Raw genomic sequence first — 23,698 nt, forward strand, 5'->3', positions numbered from 1 at the left:
GTCTATATTGTTTTTAGCAAGTTTCTTCTAAAATCTGAGATGATAACTTAGGAGAGAGAGCTCATCGTTAGAGAAGAAAACATTATTATAGGAGAGAAGAAGTGTAATATTATTTGTCCAAATTGTTGTTAGTAACGGTGTCAATCTGGCACAAAACTCGTGTACCAATACCGAAACAGATCGGATTATACCGTATCAAATCAAAAAAGGATTTTGATATTGGTATAAAAAAAAAAAAAGGAATGTATATCGGTTCGGTACGGTATCAGTTTCTACATAGAAACCATTCGATATGTGGTACTGTGAACCATACCGAACCGAATTACCAAATAAGCTTGGGACAAACCTAAACTCAAAATCAAAGGGTAAAGCACAAAGAACGTGAAGGAAAAACCCTAACTCCACTTCTTTTCCCTAAGGCTATGTTTGGTAGCCAAGAGAAGAAAAGAAAAGAAAAAAGAATCTAGAAAAGAAAAGAGAATAAATGATGAGAAAATAAAAAGAGTATGTATGTTTGGTTACCAAGACAAGAAAAGAAAAGAAAAAATTTCAAAAAATTTTGAATTTTAAGAGAGAGATAGACACATAGGAAATCATTGTGTAATCATTCATTTTTATCTTATTATATTTTCATATATTTCCCATGTTTTCTTGTGTTTTTTGCAAGAAAATTTTACAATTCTCAAGAGAGATTTTGAATTTGAAAAGGGGAATCTTCTCTTCGGTGAAGACATTCCAAATGCAAAGTAAAATTCTTAACCCAAGGAAAAAAAGTACAAAAATTGTACTTTTTTCTTTTCTTTTCTTTTCTTTTCTTGGCTACCAAACACAGCCTAACTTCTCAAGCCGTCAACAGAGCAAGAGCGGATTGTCGACTGCGAGGTTTGTTCTTCCTCTCTCTCTCTCTCCATCTCTCGTTTGGTCATTGGTCTTCGGTCGTCTCCTTGTTAGTCATCAGTCATCACCTCGTCGGTCATCCCTCACTCTCTTCCTTAACCTTTGAGCCATGTGGCAATGCGGCAGTGCGGTGGTTCTTCTCGTAGCTCTGTAATTTTCTAGTGGCAGTTTAAATATTTAGGTTTCCTGGGTTTTGGTTTGCTGGTTCAGAGCATCAAAGATGTTTTCCTGGGTTTCGGTTTTGCAGGTTCAGAGCATGAGACATGATTTCCTAGTTTTTTTGTTTTCGTTTTGGTTTGTAGGTTCAGAGTATAACAACTTCAGCGTTAGAGCGCATGAATGACTTTTTTTACAAAATGAACCTGAGGTTGGAGTTTTAGTCTATTATGAGTTCAATATTCTAGTTTACCCCTAGAAACTATCTGGCATACAAGCAGACAATTAAGTTATTGGATGAGTTTTGCATGATTATGTTAAACTCGTGCTCTAATTTTCATTGTGTGACTGATTGCAGATGAACCACAAGAGGGAGACAGTAGAACTGGCTAGTAGCAGCTTTCTGCCACGAGGGAAAGAATGATCCCATTTGCAAAGTGTTATTCATGCCAAAACAATTGGAAGGGTTACAAATCTCTAAGGAAGTCTGTCACACCTCAATTTCAGTAGACCCAATTTACCATTAGGAATACCGATGGTGTGAGTAAGACATATACCTGCCTTACAAACTTATCAGGATCACTGATAGCAGTACCTTAACATTTCACAATCTCACATCACAACCAACCAAAAGCAGCGAAGTCAAAGTATAATAGCAAAATCATCAGATATAAATGGAAAAATTGTCTAATGATAAACATAATATCGTTAACCAAGTTATTCTGTTTACAATCCTTCAAGACTTACCTGTATCAACATAATCAAAAATACGCCGAACACCTCATGGCGCCACATATGCATAAAAATCACAAGTACAGTCCTGGTCATGCTCCTTAGCTTCCAGTATCCACCAGTTGCTCACTCCGTACTCAGGTCCGGAGGAAAAAGAGTCATTAGCCACATGCACGATCATACCTGCATCATCATCTAAAAAGTGTGTATACGTAGGGTGAGCTTTCCAACTCGCTTAGTGAGGGGTGGGGTCAAACACATCCAAGCAAGACAATAGCAGTAATAATTTATGATGCATGATTGTGAGAATTAACCACATAGTCCATGATGCTAGTGATGCAGTTCATTTATTTATTATCCGCCTAACAATACAAATTAAGACTGGTAAATGCTACTACGGTGCATTAGGTTGTATCCTTCGTCTCGGAACCTCCATCGACTATGCAACGATACAAACCCTAGTCGTAATAGAAGCCTGTCAGTCCCCGTATGTTTCCATGGGTCACCTAGCAAACCCTTGATAATCCCTTCCTGGCAGTCACGACACCGGAACATCATCGGTCACGCCGTACAGGTTCTCGCCTCTAACAGCAATCACATCGTACCGCGGGTGTGACATTCTGAAAAAGCACATTAAGCATACCACAATGGGTTATCCAACACCTCAACCCCTGTTGGCAAGGGTTCGTAGCATAGGGAGTGATACCTAACCACGTATACGCTACATGTCTTCATAGTGATATAGTTAGTATGAATTACACGATACCGGCAAGACCTCGGCCACAAAGTGTAATCCATCTCTAAATACAGTCCCGGGTACACGATACCAGTGAGACCTTGGCCACAAAGTGAAACCCGAGACCGTTTACCTAATCTAGCATACATATCACAGTTAAGTATGAACTACGCGACACCGGTACCAATCATTGGTCACGAAGCACATCCATTTCTAAATGCAGTCCCGAGGTACACAATACTAGTAAGACTTTGGCCACAAAGTATAACACGTGACTACAACTAACTCTAATGCACATAACCAATGCATGAATACAACATACACGCGGCAATCATAGCACCGGTACCACCTCGGCCACTCTGGATTCCGTATCACACATGATGATCACGATACTGGTACCACCTCGGCCACACCGGATCCCGTCATACATCTCCAGACAGTTCATATCATGATCGTAAAATGACAAATGTAACATATCATCATCATATTTGAGCAATTACAATTAAACATATAATTCTAAGTATATGAGCAATTTAATAATAATAAACATTTCAAAAATAAACATAGTCCATCCCTCACCTGGTTTATGATCGGGTGTGTTTGGGTTCAAGTACGACCACCGATTGATCAAATCAATTCCAGCTTCAGGGCACGTGCGCGTCACTATCCTAGTCACAAAGAAAATCGTACATCAGTACGTGTTGGGAAGATCGGGAGGGATCCACACAGGTCACCCCCAAAGGGTACAGAGACATTGTCCCCAAGTGATAGTATTGTCACTGGAAACACCCACCGAAAATAGGGTATTTCCACCAGAAATATCCGTCCTGTTTCCGGTGGAGAAGACAGAGAGCACTTGAGGCTCATTTTTTCACCGAAAACAACTACAGTGTTTCCTGTGCCATATTTCCGATGGTAATACAAAAAGGTCCAACTCGAATTGGGGCTTTCCAGCTCGAGCCCGATCAAGGGGATTTGTTCCATGGAGTTTGTAGGGGATGTTCCTAGCATCATTCGAAGCCAAGAAAATCTCAATTCCACCGAGCCGTTTGGGAGATACGTCGATCAAATGATCAAAACCCTAAGTGGCCATTTGGTGTTTCTTTTTGCTGAAGCTCACCTGGCTTGGTTTGAGCTCGGCAACGGCATCGGGGAGGTGCAACAAGCATTCCCTGACCCCAATAGAGTTTGTACACTAAAATCCCATCCAAACCTAGTCCTACTTATATCGAAATGACAGGAGAGAATTGTATGGGAGGTTGTACTTACCTCCGGCAATGATTCCGGCAACGATTCTGGCAACAAGGCTACAGTCGGTACCAAGGTAGGCCTCCAACCTTTTTCTTCCTTCCTCTCCTCTTTCTCTCCTCTCCTACATTGAGCATAAGGAAAATGAAGAAATGAATCCTCATTTCCCAACTTATAACTTAAGTGGACCTTAGGGTCTATTTGGGTTGGACCCCTTTTGGACCAATCGGGTTAATATGAATTTCGGGGCACGAGGACCCGACTGACCATTTAGGTCCGTAAAGTGCTCACGTCACGAGGAAGGTGTGAAGGATGATTTGGGATCATTCAGAACCATTTACGATGCGAGTGGTGGTACCCATGGGCATCAAAACCTTGACATCAGCCTGTTAGCCCACAGGAAATAGGCACTGGATCTAGGCCCAGGCTGCTTCCGGAGGCATATTTTCGATGGTTTGCTTGCTGCCCTCTAGTTGGCCTCACACGGTTAGCTGCCTTTGGTCGTGCTCGTGGTCTTTCGGTAATTTTGATGTGTTCCAAAATTCAAGTGTGAGGAGTCCGGTCACTTACTGTCTGGAATTGGAAGGTATGAATCTCCTCCAGTTAGATAGGCATGCAATGCACCAACATGTGGGGTCATCTCTACCCCTTTGGCAATGCACAGCCGCGAGCCAAAATCCAATCATACTTCTGATTTCTGATCCGAGGCCTGTCACAACAGTTCAAATTAGATTGGATTAGGGCAAGGGTGTAACAAAGTCGGTGTAAGTCTTCTGCCATTAAGGGAATTTACTTGAACCCGAGCATAAATTACATAGAATTTGGGCCATGGCTCTTAAGGAGAATGTTGCCCAAATGTCAATTCTACATCATCAGAAGCATTTTGCTCTCCGGATTCAGATGGAGTAGCTTCGGTTGAGGAAGTAGGGGTATCATCATGGTTTTAAGTATCGGTGCGTATTGTGCCGTATCGGCCGATACGTATCCGTATCGGTAGGCATCGGCACGATACATAACGATACGATACATGAAAATTTTAAAACCCTTATGTAACGATACGTATCCTACGATACGCACCGATACACCACCGATACGCATCGATACTCACCGATACGTACTGATACTCTATGAAAAATTCAAAATTGAAATGAAATGTACGTTTTGGTATGTATCGGTATGTATCGATACGTATCGGTGCGTATCGGTATGTATCGACCGATACACACCGATACGGTCATAAAATGGCCAAAATGGGTAATTTTTTAGAAAAACACAATTTTTTGAGGTGTTTTTGTTCCAAAATTGCTACCAACCATTTTTCTCTCTAACTAAAGTGGAAATCAAGGTTGGGAACAAGGATTTTACATTTATGGGACAATTACAAACCTTGGATTCTTAGTGCGATACTCTCAATTTACTGTTTATGCATAATACATGTTATATATAAACTTTTTTAACTATTTTTTTATGCAAAAATGTATAAAAAAGTGTTTCCTATCTATTTATGTGCGTATCTTTAACGTATCTCCGATACGATACGATACCCTCCGATACGTATCTTAATTTTGGCCGACCGATACGACGACCGATACCGATACTTTAATCCTTGGGTGTATTCAAGGAGGAATAAAGGCCATAAGCAGTCCCAAACTTAGGCCCAGCAACTGTGTTTAACCAGCCCTATGATAGGTCTTAATTAAGTAGATAGTCACGCCCATATGTGGCCCATTTTCTGATTATAACTTAAGCCCATTAAGAGCTTAAGAAGAGAGATTAGCCAGCCATACGAAGAATATTCTATTGCAGGATTACGCATATTGCCAATGATTTTGGTTGAACATAATGATCTTTCGTGAGTTTTTTCTGTTGTGGTTAATCAGTTGCAGGACTCAGGAAGTGAGATTCCTATGGTTGGTCGGTGATGAAGCTGACCTAGGTTTGTTGGTGATACCAAGTCATGTCCCTCTTCTATCTTCTCTGTTATTTTTATCTTCCTCCTTACTGTTTTATTGATTTCCAGCAGCCTCTCTCTCCTACATCGGTTATCTTAGGTAAAACTATTCCCCTCTTATGTTTTCTTTGTCATTATTAATATACCACTTCGTTAACCATTGATTCTGGAGATTTTATTTTCTGTTTCTCTTCTCCTACGATTTTCTGGGTGACCCTATTATATCAGTAACTTTGTCTTAACGTTTCTCTTAATCTAACCATCAGATAGGTTTCAACTTTCAATGTCTGATATAATCTTCCCCTCTCTTCACTACAATCAACCAGAATTTGGTAGTAATCTGATTAGTAGATTGGGAATTATAGATTATTCTTTGGCTTACTAATTCTGTCTGTTGTCAGTTTCAAATCTCTGTTAGTGCTTCTTCTAATCCAACCATTGGCTAGCTTGAAATGTTCACCTAGCCTACCCATTAGGACCTCCATTCAGTCCAAGTTTCAGCCCCATCGATTGTAGGGATTGACAAATGTATTCCGTCCAAGTTTCTGCCACATAATATTAGGATTGTTGCACTGTGTTTCTGGTTCTCTCCAGTAGGTTTTCTGGTGTGGTCTTTTCAGCCTAGCAAACCTCATCCAATCGGTCGATTTTTTTATTTTACACATTTTTGTTTGAGGCAACTTGTTCAATGTTGGTAGAATTCAAGCCTTCTTGCCATCTGAGCCCCCCCCCCCACCCAAAAAAAAGCTCTTTTCACTCTAACAAATTGGGTCATCAACAGAAGAAAAAAGAAAGAAGGAAAAATGAAGGAACTTATTTTATCAAATGGGTGGGTACAGGAAAAGAAAACTTGCGTTGAAATTCCAGATTTCCCATTAGCATCGTATGCTTGCCGTTGTGCTGGATCACTTAGTACTTGATATGCCTCCCCCAAAACCTAAACCATCCACAAATAATAACACTTTAATGGCCAAATAAAATGATAGTACTCGAAGCAATGATCCATGGCAATCAGATTAAAAGCTAAATTATTCTATAAACATAGAAACTCATATATAGAAGTAACCTAAAATAGTAAAGAGAATAACTGTGAGCAATTCCAATGGAAACTCAAATGTTTTTTTTTTTTTTTTTTTTTTTTTCTGGCCCAAAGTATTAAGTTTCTTCAAAGAAACAGTTTCCATTACAAGCTGTTCTCTTTCCAGAGCATTAATATACGTAGCCAAGGATGCTGTTATTATCAAACGTTCAAAAAGCGTTTATAGGAGGACCTCAGCAACATTCCCTGGGTAAAGAGCATCATTTCTCAAAGAAAAATACAAATAGCAAAATGCATTTTGTGCAATGGAAACATAACCAGGACAGTCAGGTGGAAAAGGATTGTCATGCTACTAGAAGGATCAATTTATCTTAAGTTATTGGAACAATCTAGTCATTAAAAAAAAAAATCATTTGACAACCCAATTAACTAAGCCTTAATCCTACTACCTTATGTTGGCCATACAAATCCTGCTCTGCCACTTCACTGGTTTTGAGCCAATTCAAGTCCAAATAGCAAATCACAACCATCCATGTTTTAGAGGATGGGAAGAGGGTTTTTTGAACACTGATTTCCAGCCCAAAGTTCCACCGAAAAAGAAAAAAAAAACAATTTCCAGCCCAAAGCATCTGCCCACCTTTTCATCCAAGATGCAAGACCGACATTGGGAAAAAGCACAAGAAAAGAATAAGAAATTTAATGATGGTACTCAAAAGATGTCGGGGATTATAGTAGATTTTTTGATAAATTAATAATTCCTATCAAGAGAAGAATAAGATATTTATAACAGTATTCAAAATGCAATACTTGCCTGAAAATTATGTGCCGCAAGGGGATCATTGGGATTTTTATCCGGATGGACCTGCCGTGCCTGCAAGCCACCAAAGAAAGTCACGAACTAACAAGTTCCAATGAAAACCCGTTAAGATAGCAATGATGTTTGTTTTATACGCTTTTAAGGCCTCATAAAGATAAAACCAGTGAAAGGAAGAGAGGAAAAATTCATTATTTCAGTCACAAATATGCACACTCACACAAACAGAGACACTTGCAGTTAGACATGCAGGCAGGCAGGCAGGCAGGCAGAAATGCATGCACAAAAACACTTGCACGCATGCCCGCACAGAGACAAAGAGACAATGCATGATTTCATTCACAGATAGGCCCACTGGCATGCTCACAAAGCCAGAAGAGATGCACCCATAAAGACATTGGCAGAGAGAAAATCACTCGGAGACAGAAAGGAAAGAGGAAATGTAGTAGGGAAGATGACTGCCAAGTCACAGACAGCTGCATTTAAGGGGTGCATGTTGGGCAGGTTGGGTTTTATCAAGGTCTTGAATGCCCAGCCACTTTTAGCAGAAACATGTTTCCATTTTTTACCGTTTAAACACGTTTTGCCATATGCTTCCCAAAGATACAGGAAAAAACTGCAAACGGCAAGCATTCCCATTCTAAACATGTTTAAAACACGTTTAAACACGTTCCCCTTTTTTTGGCATTTTTTAAGACTCAACTTGTTGAACATAATGTCTACAATTGACCATATCTCTCTCTCCCAAACTCAGATCGACCTGATTCTTTTGCCAAGTTGAAGCTAACTCAATGGCCTATATTTCTCATTATATCACCTTCAACTCAATATCATTGCATGGACCCCGAAATTGAGCTACAAACTGACGCATTTTCTGAAAAGTGTTTACAATGTAATAACTCCCAAGTCCCAACTCAAACTAAACATACATCACGCCGAGAGTTTGTTGACTATGCTGACAACAATGAACAACATCATAGCCAAGCCACATTGCTCAATAAGACTTTGGACATGTGTGGTGTATGAATTTAGAATGGGTGATGGTTGATATTCAATTATGTCTTAGAACTCATAATGAAACATGGTATATATATATATATATATGTATGTGCATTAATGTTGGATATTGTAGTTATTTTGAACATTAGATGCAGGTATTAATGTAATAATTCCTTAATTTATACAAGTATACTAACTTTTTTTGGACCCGTTTGGTTTGAAATCAACACATTTAAAAACCTGTACCGTCCGTTTTCCGTTTTTTACCGTTCTCTGTTTTTTTTTACCGTATTGTTCACAATTTTTGCTGTTTAAAACCCGTACCACCCATTTCTGTTTTTTTGCCGTCCCCTTTTTTGCTAACCATGTGCCCAGCACAAGGCTGGTCCAACCCTAGCCTGACTGGACCATGGGCCAGGTTGAGTTCAACAAGAATCAACACTAATCCCCTATTCCCCAAGTTTTTTTGAGCTCGAGAATTTCATATATATCTAAGCAAAATCACTTCTAGATATATCTAAGCAATGGCATATAATTATATGCATGAGTATATGTCCAATATACTATATAAATCCTATATGCATATGCATATACATGCATGCACATTGTATGCTTATACTAATTCAGGCTAGAGTTGCGGAAGCTGAGCTGAAACTGATGCCTCAACCTTAACCAAGCCCAACCCTTGGACCCTAGCTCCGTTCATGGGCTGGAAATTCCAGCTTTCCTGCCCAAGCATCGAAGAAAAATGGATCAGCCTAAGGCGGGATCAGGTTTTTTCTGGGCCTAAATTGCACTTTTCACCCCTAGGTGCATTCCTCAAATCCCACTCCCTCTTAAAAAAAAAAAGAAGAAGAAGAAGAAAAGAAAGAGAATCTTTGCACAAAGAACCTATTTTACAAAAATAATATGAAACTCTACAGATAAAATAAAATTCATTAAATCAATAATGGCAAAGTAGCCAATCAAATACCAGGGAATTCCACTCATCACTGCTAGGCTAACTGCGGACCATTGCACCCGCCCTGCTCGATCTCATGCGTAAAAGGCTTCAAATTTGGAAAGGCAAGCTTCTTTCTTACGCTCATGGTTCAAAATTTTGACTATTTTGACCATGTCCCATATGAAATGTTATGGTACTAATAAAATTCCATGGTTTCGACCCATATCGACATATATCGACCATTTCGGACGAAATTTTGAATAAATCGACTAGTTCGACTAAAGAAAATTTGAATAAATCAACCAATGCCTAATAAAAGGGTTTTTTTCAATGAAACATGACCATTTCGCCTATTTCGACCCTTCTCTCTCAAATTTTGACTCTTACACCTGAGAAACAGTGGATTGAAGCCAAGAAATTCAACTTTCTCCCTCAATCTTTGATTCTAGACTAGAATCATATACAACCAAGGAGATCTACCTGAGGAAGGGCACTTGGAGCAAAAAGATAAGCCCCATTTACCCCAAAAACCTTTTTTTTTTTTTACAATGTTATTGTATACATAGTAGAATTCAATTTTTTATATATTAGAATGACCCGATCTACGCATTCATGGTGCCAAAATTTTTTTTGCACGTTAAGTTATTTTAAAAAAAAATTTTAAATACAATTTCCTACAACATATATTTGAAAAAAAAAAAAATAGGGTTAACATTTGATGTTTGGTGTTCAATTTAATATATGTAGGACACCATTAGCCGATCTACGGCGTGACGGTGTCGATTTTTTCTTTTTTAATTTTTGGAATTTAGTTAAATATTTGCTAAAATGTTTTAAAAATGAAAATAAATATGAAAATTATTCTGTTATGTTTGAAAAATCAAGAAAATTATCAAAGTTATTAGAAATCCATTTACAATCGAAATTTATTAATAATGTGATGTTTTTGAATTAAATTTTGTCTATTAATTAAATAATTATTACTACATTTAAAAATATATTTTATTTTAAATAGGCAAAAAATATCATGCTTAGGGGGAATATATAATAGCCTTTAGCTGTTTTTAGGAGTCATATTTGATGTGTGCATGTTAATAATCGTTCTCTGTTTTTGTTGGAACAGTGTTGGCACTAGTATAGTAGTATTGCATAATGGCTAACATAGATGAGGGCATTGCATGGGTTCATGGAAGACCTCTTATAGTTGACAAAAGGAAATCAGGATGTAATTATTGTCATAAGAAAATTGGGGGAGTTGGGGGCCACTAGACTAAAGTGGCAATTTGCTGGGGGTGATAGAAATGTGTTGGGTTGCCCTAATGTTTCAAATGAAATAAGGAGGAATATGTTAGAGCATCAAAGAGGTGGGAAGGAGAAGAGGGCAGTCAGAGAAGAATTCGATGAAGCATGTCTAGAGACGTTGCTAGAGTTAGGGGAGCAAGACTATGACAGTGATGAACCAGACTTTGATGATACAAAAACAACACAAGAGGCTAGACAATTGAGGAAGCCAAAGACAATGAGCAAAGCCCAGCTTAGTATTGGTGAGGATAGACGTGTGTAGAGGGCTAGGGGATCTGATTCATCTAGACCGGCTGCAGAAGACCCTAAGCAACTGAGGAGGAGGAAGAGGTTGAGACATAAAGAGCCTAAGATTCTATTAAGGAGGTTCCAAAGTGAGGGACCAAGCCCCACCCCCACCCCCACTACCAGCTCGTAACCGTAACGTTGAGGTCCTTCGGGTTGATCCTGCAGTATTTCGAAAACAAGACTCAGGACAATTAAAGCTCAAACAGGTGTGGACCAATGTAACTGAGGCAAAGGGAATGGCTTTATCTAAGTGGGCTTTCTAGCCAATGCCACCACAAGATCATATTACCAAAACATGTTGGATGAGATAGGTAGGGATGGGCCATGTGTGAAGGGGCCCAATGCATATGAGATGTAAAATGTTTATTTGCCCAAGCAAAAGTAGGAGTTAGTGGATTATATTGAGGAGTTGAAGCCCATGTGGGAGTAATATGGAGTGATTGTGATATGTGATGGTTGGACTGGACCCACTAGACGGTCCATCACCAATTTCATGGTAGATTGTGATGGAAGGACTATTTTCCTCCAGTCAGTTAATGCATCTATCGAAAAGAATGATGCAAAATATATTTACAAGCTGTTGAAAGGAGTGGTGAATGATGTTAGGATAAATAATGTGGTATAACCGTACAGGTTGTCATGGACAATGGGAGCAATTTTAAGAAGGCTGCAGAAAAACTAATGAACAATCCCAAGTACCATCTATTTTGGACTCCCTGCGCATCCCATTGCATTGATCTCATATTAAAAGACAAGGGAAATTTGAAGATTGTAAAAAGTATTGTTGACAGAGCAAGACAGATGATAACCTTTCTCTACAACCATAAGTTTGCTCTGCAATTGTTGAGGAGCAAATGTCGTGGTTACTTGGTGTGTCCAGGGCTGACACGTTTCGCGACAAACTATATCACGTTAAAGAGCTTTGAGACGAAGAAGTCTGGACTTAAGTCCATGTTTTCTTTAGAGGATTGGTTTGATTGGGGGGTCTAATTCTCAGGGAGGAAAAATGGTGTTACGTACCTAACTTCCTCATTATAATAATAATTATTATTGTTATTATTGTTATTATTATTATTATTATTACTATTATTGTATTGTTTTTTATTATTATTATTATTATTATTATTATTATTATTATTATTATTATTATTATTATTATTATTATTATTATTATTGTATTTGTATGTGGGTAGGAGTCATTGCCACGGTGGAGTGTTAAGTAGTTAATACTTAATAGAAGTTGGTAAGTTAGTAGAAGTTAGAAATAAGTATGGAAGTGGAAGTAATGGAGTGTAGATGGAGTGTATGGTGTGGGAATACGTGAAGCAAGGTTTGTAATTACTTGTTTATCCTATTTAATAGGAACTAATATGGAATAGAAAAGACAATGAAAAATTATCCTAAATTGTCTCTCTTCAATTTATCTTGAGAAGAGGCAGCTACCTCCCAATTAGCCAGACGTCTAGCTTCGTCCGTAAAGCCAAGAGGTAGGCACCTCCTAATTAGCCAAAACCCCATTTTATCTCTCCTATTTTCTCAATCTCCTACTTTCTCTCCCTCTCTCTATTGTGCACGTATCATCTGGTATCAAAGCATGGTTGATCCTACAACTATGGGTATGAATATTGAGATAATCGAAGACATGCATTCATCTGTTCAGGACATGATGATGATTTCCAATGAAATGCTTAGAATTTGTCAATGTATCCAAAAGATTTTGGCTGAATTGAGAAAGAAGAAGACGAAGAAGAAGATAAAGAAAAAGAAGCAACATGAGAGAAGAAGACGAAGAAGATGATGAAGAAAAAGAATAAGAGGAATGTACCGTTCATCAATTCCCTTAAGGAGATGTCCATTTTTACAACTAGATTCGTGCGTCTCGATTTAACTATTCTAGATTCATTGACTGCAGCTTTTACTATCAAGATATGGGATCCCAGTGGTCCTTGAGGACAAGGACATTTCAAGGGGGAAGGATTGTTACGTACCTAACTTCCTCATTATAATAATAATTATTATTGTTATTATTATTATTATTGTTATTATTATTATTATTATTACTATTATTGTTTTGTTTATTAGTATTATTATTATTGTATTTGTATGTGGGTAAGAGTTATTGCCACGGTGGAGTGTTAAGTAATTAATAGAAGTTGGTAAGTTAGTAGAAGTTAGAGATAAGTATGGAAGTGGAAATAGTGGAGCGTAAATGGAGTGTATGGTGTGGGAATACGTGAAGCAAGGTTTGTAACTACTTGTTTATCCTATTTAATAGGAACTAATATGGAATAGAAAAGATAATGAAAAATTATCCTAAATTGTCTCTCTTCAGTTTATCTTGAGAAGAGGCAGCTACCTCCCAATTAGCCAGACGTCCGGCTTCATCCGTAAAGCCAAGAGGCAGACACCTCCTAATTAGCCAAAACCCTATTTTATCTCTCCTATTTTCTCTCTATCTCCAACTTTCTCTCCCTCTCTCTACCGTGCACGTATCAAATGGTTTATGCCACTACTGCTAGTGAAAATTTTTGGGATGACCTCAAAAAGGTGGTAAGAATATTACATCTAATCGTCAACGTCTTGAGAACAGTGGGCTCATAGAAGAAACTCGCATTACCAATCATATGGGCAACTATAGAAATGATGAAGATGGAGGTGAAGGCAGTGTACAGAAAGGGTACAAGGAAGTTCATTTCTTTAATCAAAGACCGCTGGGAGAGGCAACTCATGCATCCTCTACATAGGTTTAGTTAGTTTTACTTTATTCACCTTACTTCAACTTATGAATTTTGACATTTAGTTCCTTACTCACCACTTTTTATTATTTATTTTCAGAATACTATCTAAATCAAAGCACCAATACAAGCATAGGCTTGCATTGAGAACTGATCTCATAGATGCAGTTCACGCCGTGGTGGAGAAGCTTGAGGCAAATCCAATGGCTTAAAATATTATCAATACAGAGGTGAGTGGTAGTTAATAAATTACGCAATTATTAACTTAGGATATTGATGCTAAGTTGCTTACATTGGTACCAAGCACTTAAATGAATATAAATGAAAGCCTTCAGGGATAGTACTGGGAGTTTTGGCCCGGCAGCAGCTATTGCAGGTCAGGAAGGCACTGGCGCATTGCTGTTGGTTGGTCTAATAACCTTAGTCTTTTCACTCATATTTAGATACGCACCACCACGGCATCACCTAACAAATAACAATACTCTTTTATGCTTTTTATACAGCTGAATGGTGGGTGCAATATGGAAGAGACTCACCCATTCTGTCCAAAGTAGCAATTAAAGTGCTTTCCCAGACATGTTCCGCCACTAGGTGTGAGAGCAATTGGAATACTTTCAACCCCATACACTATAAGAGACGAAACCAATTGGGTGCTAAGCGGTTGGAGGGCTTGATGTATGGGCATTATAATATGAGATAATGTGCATTTATGACTAACCGTAGATATCTAGAATAATAACTTTGTGGTAGCTCTCTCTCCTCACTTTTCATCATTTTGTTATCCGTCATAGTGTGATTAAAGTTACACATCATATACTCTGTCTTTGTTCTACTTATATTAAAACCTCTTGATTCCAAGATTGATCTCCATAACTCCAACTTTGAGTAAATCCTTGCTTTTGTCTCATCCAAAAAAACAATATCATTAGCAACGAGCATACACCACGGAACCTCATCTTGAATGTTCCTAGTTAAATCAGAAATGATAAGCACAAACAAATAATGGTTTAATGTTAATCCTTGATGTATCCCAAGTGTAATTGGGAATTCACTGTATCCTTGATGTAGGCCAATTGTAATTGGGAATTCACTACCTTAACCTCCCATGGTTCTCACACTAGCCACCATGCCCTCATGCATATCTTTAATTATATGAACATATTTACTCTAAACCCTTCTCTTATATAGTACGTGCTAGATTAAATCTCTAGGGACTCTATCATATGTTTTTCAAGGTCAATAACCATATGGAGATTCTTTTTGCAAGATCTAAATCTTTCCATAAGCCACCTGAATAAGTAAATAGCTTACATCGTAGATTTACCTCGCATAAAACCAAGTTGGTTCTCCGAGATAGTAATTTCTCTTCTCAAGGGGGCTTCAATAACTTTCGTCCACAACTTTATAGTACAACTCATTAATTTTATGTCTCCATAGTTATTGCAGCTTTAAATAACCCTTTTATTTTTGTGGATCAGGACTACTATGCTTCTCCTCCAACCATTTGGTATTTTCCTTATGCGCATAATCTTGTTAAAAAGATTAGTTAACCAAGGAACCCCACATAACCTAAGCTCTTCCACAATTCTATTGGGACCTCATCAGAGCCTGGTATCTTGCTTACTTTCATCTTTCTTAAGACTCTTTAACTGCAATCACTCTAACTTTTCATATATATCTATGGCATGTCATGTCTTGATGAGTAATGCAGTCTTCTTTAATGTAGAACTAGGTTGACATGCAACCTAATCCCAATGCTACAGGATACTCTCAAAGAACACAACAAAATCAAGCACAACAGCAATATAATAACAGATCATATCAAAGGACGAAAACAGATCAACGGTTAGAGTATTGATCTCATAATTATGATTTTTGGGATCAGATCAGGAACAAATATGAAAAGCTAGTTTAGTTGCGGAAATAGGGTTAGTAACAATATGGAAAATATGTCCGAACACCAAAGAAATCAGAAGCAAACAGATCCATGCTATCAATTTCAGTCTTAGGTCTGAAAATAGGGTATAGTCACTATAGGACAGAAATTGGGAGATTTCCAATAACTCAAAATCAGGTGATCCTATGGGGTTGAAACTTTGGTCGAGTCTCATACAAGGGGAGGTGCATCTTCGATCCAAATTTGAGCCTAACCAGATGGCTGGTCTGTCCAGAAGGGAGAAGGATTGGAGAGCAGGAAATTCTGAAATTTCTGGGCAGAACAGAGAAGAAGAGACTGACGTAAAGTACCTGTAAGGCTGAATGAACTGATGGAACCTTGGATAGCTTGGAGAAGAAGATCCTCCTGGCTTCCCACTACAAGGAGTCGTCAGATCGAACACCAACCCTTCACTGTGATCATACACAGCAGTTTCTCACAGAGGAGCAGAAGCAGCAGCAGCAGCAATATTAGTTTTGTCAAATCATTCGGAGCTTTAGGAGCCTCCTCTTGTATATTTATAATGTTGATGGGGGAGGGAATTACAAAGTAGAAGGTTCCTTCAAAGGAAACCTTAATTTAGTCTCCTAAATTATAATACAATACTTACTAAAAACTGAAATTAGAAACTAACTGAAATTGAAACTAGCTGAATAAGGAAACTAACTACTTGACTCCTAAGAAATAATAAAGACTAACAACTTAAATTGAATCCAACTAAAAAGGAAACAAACTAGTTAATCCCGTATGTAACCTTAATAACCCCAGTTTAGACCCATAAAAGTGGCCTATTACACTCCAAACCATATGGACTCAAGGCCCAACACATATACAACCCAACCCTAGACTTATTCCTAATAAAACAAGCCTAGTTTGGTATAGAATCTACATCACTTCCTAGCCACTCTTACTCGAAATGTCTCCATTAACAACATCATCCAAAATCTTATCTCAACTTAATGAGGTCGGCTATATGGAGATTTTAAGCAAGGACGAGCACAAGGATCTATGCAAAAAGATTGACAAGTTATAGCTAATTATTATAAGTGTTGGCTATCAACCTGACACACCACTACAAATTAGCCACATGCTTATAACGATAAACTATAATAAGGCACCAGTTGTCTAAATGACATTCCATATAGAACGGTCAAGCCAAAGCATCCTACTTGCATTAAGTCCACCACCAAGACAATCCATCACCCAGCCTACTTTTATGAAAGGAGGAATGAGATAATGAATTCTTGGTAGCCCCGCTAAGCACGAATTAGTTCTCATCTCTTAAGTAGGCCATAAAAATATTTTTCCCATCTCTTTATAATGTCCTCATCTCTTAGAATCACTCTACCATCATCACTTTAAACACATCTCACATGGTTGAAATCTCTACTCTTTCTTTCTCTCATTTTAACTATTTTATAGATAACTGTTTCACCCTCCTTTTTGTTCAGATTATTATAAAGGCCTTCGTATTTCTTTGCCCTTGCTATCCCCACAATCTTTTTAGCTTTGTTTCTGGCAACAGTATACCTTTTCAGTCCTTTGCCAAGTCTTAAAACTAGCTTTCTTAGTCTTAATGGCTGTTTGGACCTCATCATCCCACCACCAAGTCACCCTAAGGGCCTAACAAATACCCTTTGCTTCCCTTAGAACTTCTTTAGCAACCTTTTTTAATACAAGCCATCATCTCGTTCCCCATCGTATTAGCGTCTCCCTCAAAGTTCCACTTTCCTTGTTGACCACTTTATCAGTAGATGGATCAAGGGAATAATATATCCTTTTAATCTCCACCACCTTATCTTAAGGAAAATGGGTTCCCCTATCTTACATTTCTGCATACTAAAGCACATATCCAGGACCACAAGTTCATGTTGAGTGGTTAGGCTCTCATCAGATATAACTTTACAATCCTTACACAACAATCTATCGGACCTTCCAGTTAGGAAGAAATTTATTTGGCTGGTATGATGCCCACTTTGTTGGTAACTAAGTGCTCCACTCTCTTTTCAAAGAAAGTGAATGGATAAATCATAATCTACCGCAAAGTCTAAAATTGAGATTCCCTCCTCATTCCTCTCCCAAACTCCATAGCATCCATATACATCTTCATGGACTCTACGATTCCTCCCAAAATGTCCATTCAGGTCACCTCCTATAATAATAGCTTCACCTTGACCAAAACATTGCACTAATCCATCCATCTGTTCCTGAAATTGTAACTTACTACTTTCACCCAATCCTACTTGGGATGCATAAACGCTAATTATATTGACAAGCTCTTTCTACAACAAAAGATTGATGGATATAATCTTATCTCCAAATCTTTGAACATCCATCGCATCTTTCTTTAGATCGAATACAGGCAATAATTCAAGGATTAGAGTATCGGTATCAATTGTTGTATCGATCAGCTAAATTTAATATATGTATCAGAAAGTATAGTATTGTATCGGAGATACGCTAAAATATGCTAAAGATCAAGGATTAAAGTATTAGTATCGGTCGCTATATCGGTTGACTAAATTTAATATACATATCGGAGATATTGTAAACCACGGGCAATATTATGTTAGGGATATGCCCACACTCCTATAGTTGGTTTTGATGATAACAAACATATGAAGGTATGTCACCATTTTCCTTTAAGTATTGTTTTGTAGAGACTTCATATCAAAGATCGAATTTGGTGAATGAAACGAAGAAATGAAGATTGAAGTCATCAAATGAAGAGTATCAACAAGTTGGCATCAATTCTTGAAGAAGATAACATAAGAATTTAAGCTTCAAGATGTCAAGACATTAAGCTTAAAGACATGGAATTGCAAACAAGAAGAAAAGAAGATAAAGTGCCAAAGAGTGGAAGGTTCAAGTGAAGAAGAAGACCACTAGGATAGATTAGTCACTTTTAATGTAATTTGTAATTTCCACATACTTATATGCACTCACCTCATGCATGTGCATTGCATCATATTAGAATGACCATAGAGCATACCTTGACCAAGTATGGAGAGTCTCTAAGTGGTAAGGAACATATTAGGAAAAATGTGTTCTAATGAAATTATGTGAAAACCACATTAACTTGACTCAAGGGTATTTTAGGTAATCTTAAAGTCAGTATCAGGAGATGAAACCTTCATAGAGGTTGTAGGAAATTGAGTTGTGATTCCAACGCAACTAATCTCAAGTCAATCCAAGGTCGGACCGAAAAGTTATAGTCAAAATACTGAAGATTGGTTAGTATGACAGCATTCTGTCAAAACAGTCTGTCATATTGGCGGCCGACCGGCTGGAAGCCCCGGTCGATCAGAACTGTCCGAGACCATAGGCGGTCGACCGTTAAAAAGTCCCAGTCGACTGGTGACTGGCTGGAAGTGCCCCAACGGCTATATTTTGCCTCAACGGGTCTTGGCGGTCGACCGGCTACCGATGGCGGTCGACCGGTGGTCCCAGAATACGTCCGTTAGAGCTTGATTTCCTACCTAAAATGCTTCACTAAGCTCACCTATAAATACCTCTAATACTACTCATTGATGAACAATAAATCCCAACTTTAGAGAAGCATTATTTTAGCATTAGAAGTGAGAATTGGTCTACACCATCTCTTGAGTTCAAGTTCTTCATTTTACATTCAAGAGGAACTCAAGACCATCTACAAGTCTTCATCTACATCTTGGCATTTACATTACAAGCATAAAGAAGACTTCAAAAGGTGCATTCATTCTATCATCATTGCATATTTCATTTGCACCACACCGGAGGTAATTCTCTTTTATTCCACTTCTCCATTTTCTATTTTACATTAAGTCTAGACTGTACTTAGGCTTGTGTAAGGACCCTCTCATCCTTAAGAGATTGTAAGGATCCTCTTATCCGTAAAAGAGTGTAAGGTGCCTCTCTACCTTAAAGGAGATTGTAAGGTGCATCTCTACCTGCAAAGGAGATTGTAAAGGTGTCTCTCTACCTGTAAAGGAGATTTGTAAGGATACTCTTATCCGTGAAAAAGATTGTAAAGGTTTTCTTCCCTACCTATCGTACTGAAAGGGAGAACTAGTGGAATACCTTACAAGAGGATTCTTGTAGGGAGTGGACTAGACTCGAATTGAGTCGAACCACTATAAATCTTGTGTTGTGATTGTTCTTGTTTTATTTTCTCCGCACGATTTTAACTTGTTGTCACACGAGTGACCTATTTATCGAAAAGAGTCTAATTCCACTAGTATAACCTATTCACCCCCCTCTAGGTGCTTTCATATTAATCCTTCTTCTCTTCGTAACATCAATTGACTCTAGACTAATGTTCTAAGATGTTAATCTAATCCTACACTTTTGGACTATATTCTTTACTCGCATTTGTCCACTGTATAAGAGCCCTTGCCTAATTCTCGCCTCATTTTCACATACATAGCCCGATAGACAAAGAGAGTAACACGGGTCGAAAAAGATAAACAAAAAGGACAAAAGCAATGATTACATGCCTATTACATACCTTGACACCAATAGAACACCAACCATTTTAAAAAGTGAAATGTTAGAGGTTGAAAAGAGCCAAGTACTTCGGGTCACACCGAATGCCTGTGAACCTTTAAATAGGCTATTAATAACTAACATCACCCTCTTACTCTTGGTACTCACGTACAATAATCATTTCACATGGATTCTTTTTTTTCTTGCCACATTAAAAGCTAATGTACCTAATATCCCATTTACACACTTTCCAACCTATACATTAGTGGAATCTCCCATTCAACAATCAAGGCACGTGTGCACATATTGGTTCCAATATTTATAAGAAAGAATACCCTCTTAAAATGGGTTTGTCATATTGCAAATCAGAATTGCAATTATTCAAGCAATTCTACCCTCAAGAACATTTGGAAATGTTCATCCAAAAACATACATGGTAACACATATAACAAGGGAAATAGAGTACTTAACTAAACCATGGACAAACCAAGGTTAATGGTGGCAAATTCAAGCATCAAACATAGCATCAAGAACCTGAAAATAAATCATGAAACTTAAGGAATCAGTGGGGCTAAGTCATATCACCAGCCACTCTCCTTAACACTGTAGACGCCCTCTCTAGTGCAAACTGAGTTCTTGTGAATCAGCGTCCAAGATAAAACAGCCCCGCAAACCACTCCATTAGTCGTTGCATTCACTTACCCGGCCACGTCATAACACTTCAGAGCTGTGCTCAATTGGACACAAAAAATGGAAAAGAAAATTGGAGTTGGGATTGCCTCTTTGTTGTTGGAGAATGAGGAAGAGACACCACCAAGGAGTGTCTCCAAAAGACTTACCCAAACGCCATATTTTTTCCCCACAAGACATGGTTTTTGACCATTCAACCATGCTTTCAATAATCACACCTACTAGTCATTTAGGTGCCTATTAAGAAAACAACACAATCCTCTAACAAACCTTTTACAAAATAAAATATTATTTTGAATTATTAACTTTAAAACCATTTAAAATTCCAACAGCTATCTATAAGACTTACTTCTCTCCACTAAAATTCAGGACCAATTGCCTGACTGAAATGGTAGTTCTTCTCGGTTGCAAAATAGCAACTAATCATAAGAGTGGGGGTTTCTCGGCTACTTTCGCTGGCATCACTATTACCACCTAGCGAAGAGATGGAGTAAGCAGGGGAGCACATTCGAGGGGATGGCTTAGTGGAGAACCAACCAACATGAAGAATAATAAGCCAACTAATCCTAAAGAGATACTAGTTTCCTACAGACAGAGGCAATACCCAATGCCCCATAGATTCCCTTGCACAACACAGCCATACCCGTGACTAATGTCAACCTGTGACTATTTTCCAATCTCCACAAACCCCGCGAACAAGAATTGACGGTGACACTGAGATGAATTCTTGAGCGATAACCTCCACAAATTTCTAATTCCCAGAACCAACCATTCCTTCCTTGGGTCGAGGAAAATGAAGAAATTGGATCTCGACCAAAGGATATAATATGCGTGTGAGTGATAGGGTTTTTTCCCCTAATGAAAGACAAAATGAATAATTGAATCCATGGAGAAGAGAATTCGGTTATAAATATAACGTAATTAATACCTTGATGTAATAAGCTTTCTTGATCTCCGCCTCAGTAGCCGTAGGGCTGACGCCCAAGACGTCGTAGTATTCCGTTTCTTTCACCATCCTAAGAGCACTGCTAAGATCGGAAGCTGGTGCTCCGGTCAACGCAAAGATGGTCCTCGGACTATCAACAGAAGCAGGAAACGATCAATTCCTCGTTTCCTCCTCTTTTCGTCTGTACTGTTACCCAAGGGAGAAAAAAGAAAGTGATGAAAACTGGGGCAGCAGGAGTGCAGGACTGACGCCGGTGCTTCTTCGAAAGTTTGGGTAAAGGTGGGAGAAATAAAAGCAATAGAACGCAAAGGAATCAAGTAAGAAGCCGCGTTGGATTTAATCAGTGGATTACCAATTCTGCTCCCCTGGCCACCACTTGTCTGAGACTGACCGTCTGGATTACGACGTATGTTCAAAATTTTGTGGACCATAGACCCCTACTCACATGTCCGAAAAATAATCCAACGTGTAATAGGGAAGAGGAGTGTCGAGGATTATGTGGATGTAATAAAAAAATGTATAATCGAGTGGTGACTGGTGAGTGGTGACCATGTGAGAACTAATAGAGGTCAAGAATGAAGACAATGAATTCATTATGGAACCGGATCCTTTCAAGTGCGCTGGATGTGCATCTAATGGCCAGGGGTGTGTTAACCGTGCAATGCACATTGAACGCACTAGGCACTTGAGAGGGGATCCGGCACGTCTCCAATGATTGACACTCCAACGGGCGTCCGACGATCTCCCATAGAGCGACATCTGGCCATTTTCTAATCCGACGATTGTGAATGAACAAACCATTTGGCTGCCCATATGCAAACCCCAGCCACGGAAAACCCGACCCAAAGCTAGACGAAACCTAAACCTGACTTTGGTTCCTCAACAGTGACGACGACGATGAAGATGGCGATGACGATGAGAGGCAGAAGGAGAGATCTCTCTCCCCACCTATCTTCGGTTTTCAATCTCCTCTCTTTTCCTTAGATCCCCCTCTATAATTGATTTATAGGTTTCTTACGTTTTTTTGTGGCTTTGTGTTTAGGGTTTGAAAGTCAATATGATGAAATAGATTATTGTATGCCTGGAATGATCGGATACGAGTGCTTAAGAAAATCAAGGTTCGATTTCGCTTTGATGATCTCTCGGAATATTTGAAAGATTATCTAACAAGAGTGAGTGGTGGTAATGGGGAAGCCGAAGCAAGACGATCGACCCATTAGAAGAACAAGAGAAAGTTGCTAGATGCCACCACAGATGTCTCCTTCTCTACCTCATCATCATCGCCATCATCGCCATCATCACCGTCGTTGCCGCAAGATCTTCAGTGAAGTTCTCAAGATTTTCAAGTTCATGAGAGGGAAAGATGAAAAAATAGGAAAGAGGGAAATAGAGGGAGAAGAGCCCGAGAGCAAGCAATGGATCGGTTTTCAATGTTTCATCGCCCTCAGCAGTCGTCCAGCAAGAGGAGAGACGGGTCGAAATCGTTCAACCATTGGATTCGTCAGAATCCACGTGTCAAGCATCCGACAAATCATTGGACGCTCGTTGAAGCGTTAATCGTTGGAGACAAACCGGATCCCTTGAGGGACCCAAGCCCAATAATTTTTGTTATTAAAAAAAGGCAACAAATTCTCAATTACAATTAGGTTATTCTAGGATCACTCTTTCTTGCATCTGGAAATTGCACTTAGGCTGTCCTTGGATCTTGCACAAGAGAGTGAGTGTTGAGTTGATATGGCGGGGAACTCTCTGATGCCTAAGTTAGATTCTTCAAAATAGATAGTTCCAGTAATAATGGAAAAGATTGGTCCCATTGGAGAGA

The 23,698-nt window shown here is 38.7% G+C and overlaps 1 protein-coding gene and 1 long non-coding RNA gene across 2 annotated transcripts; one reads left to right on the forward strand and one right to left on the reverse strand.

The window, feature by feature from the left end:
• Positions 1-6,405: 6,405 nt before the first annotated feature.
• On the reverse strand, positions 6,406-22,235 carry LOC122071488 (chaperone protein dnaJ 10-like). The gene is made up of 3 exons (XM_042635847.1): positions 21,859-22,235; positions 7,571-7,630; positions 6,406-6,657 (listed from the first exon to the last, which is right to left on the reverse strand). Exons 1-3 carry the CDS (start codon positions 21,943-21,945, stop codon positions 6,406-6,408), a joined length of 399 nt encoding a protein of 132 aa, XP_042491781.1. The 5' UTR covers positions 21,946-22,235.
• A 478-nt stretch (positions 22,236-22,713) lies between these two features.
• On the forward strand, positions 22,714-23,698 carry LOC122071485. The gene is made up of 2 exons (XR_006138192.1): positions 22,714-22,833; positions 22,919-23,698. It is a non-coding gene; the product is annotated as an uncharacterized LOC122071485 (long non-coding RNA).

The sequence above is a fragment of the Macadamia integrifolia genome, unplaced genomic scaffold, assembly GCF_013358625.1.
Source record: "Macadamia integrifolia cultivar HAES 741 unplaced genomic scaffold, SCU_Mint_v3 scaffold_238A, whole genome shotgun sequence".
Classification (NCBI taxonomy): Eukaryota; Viridiplantae; Streptophyta; class Magnoliopsida; order Proteales; family Proteaceae; genus Macadamia; species Macadamia integrifolia.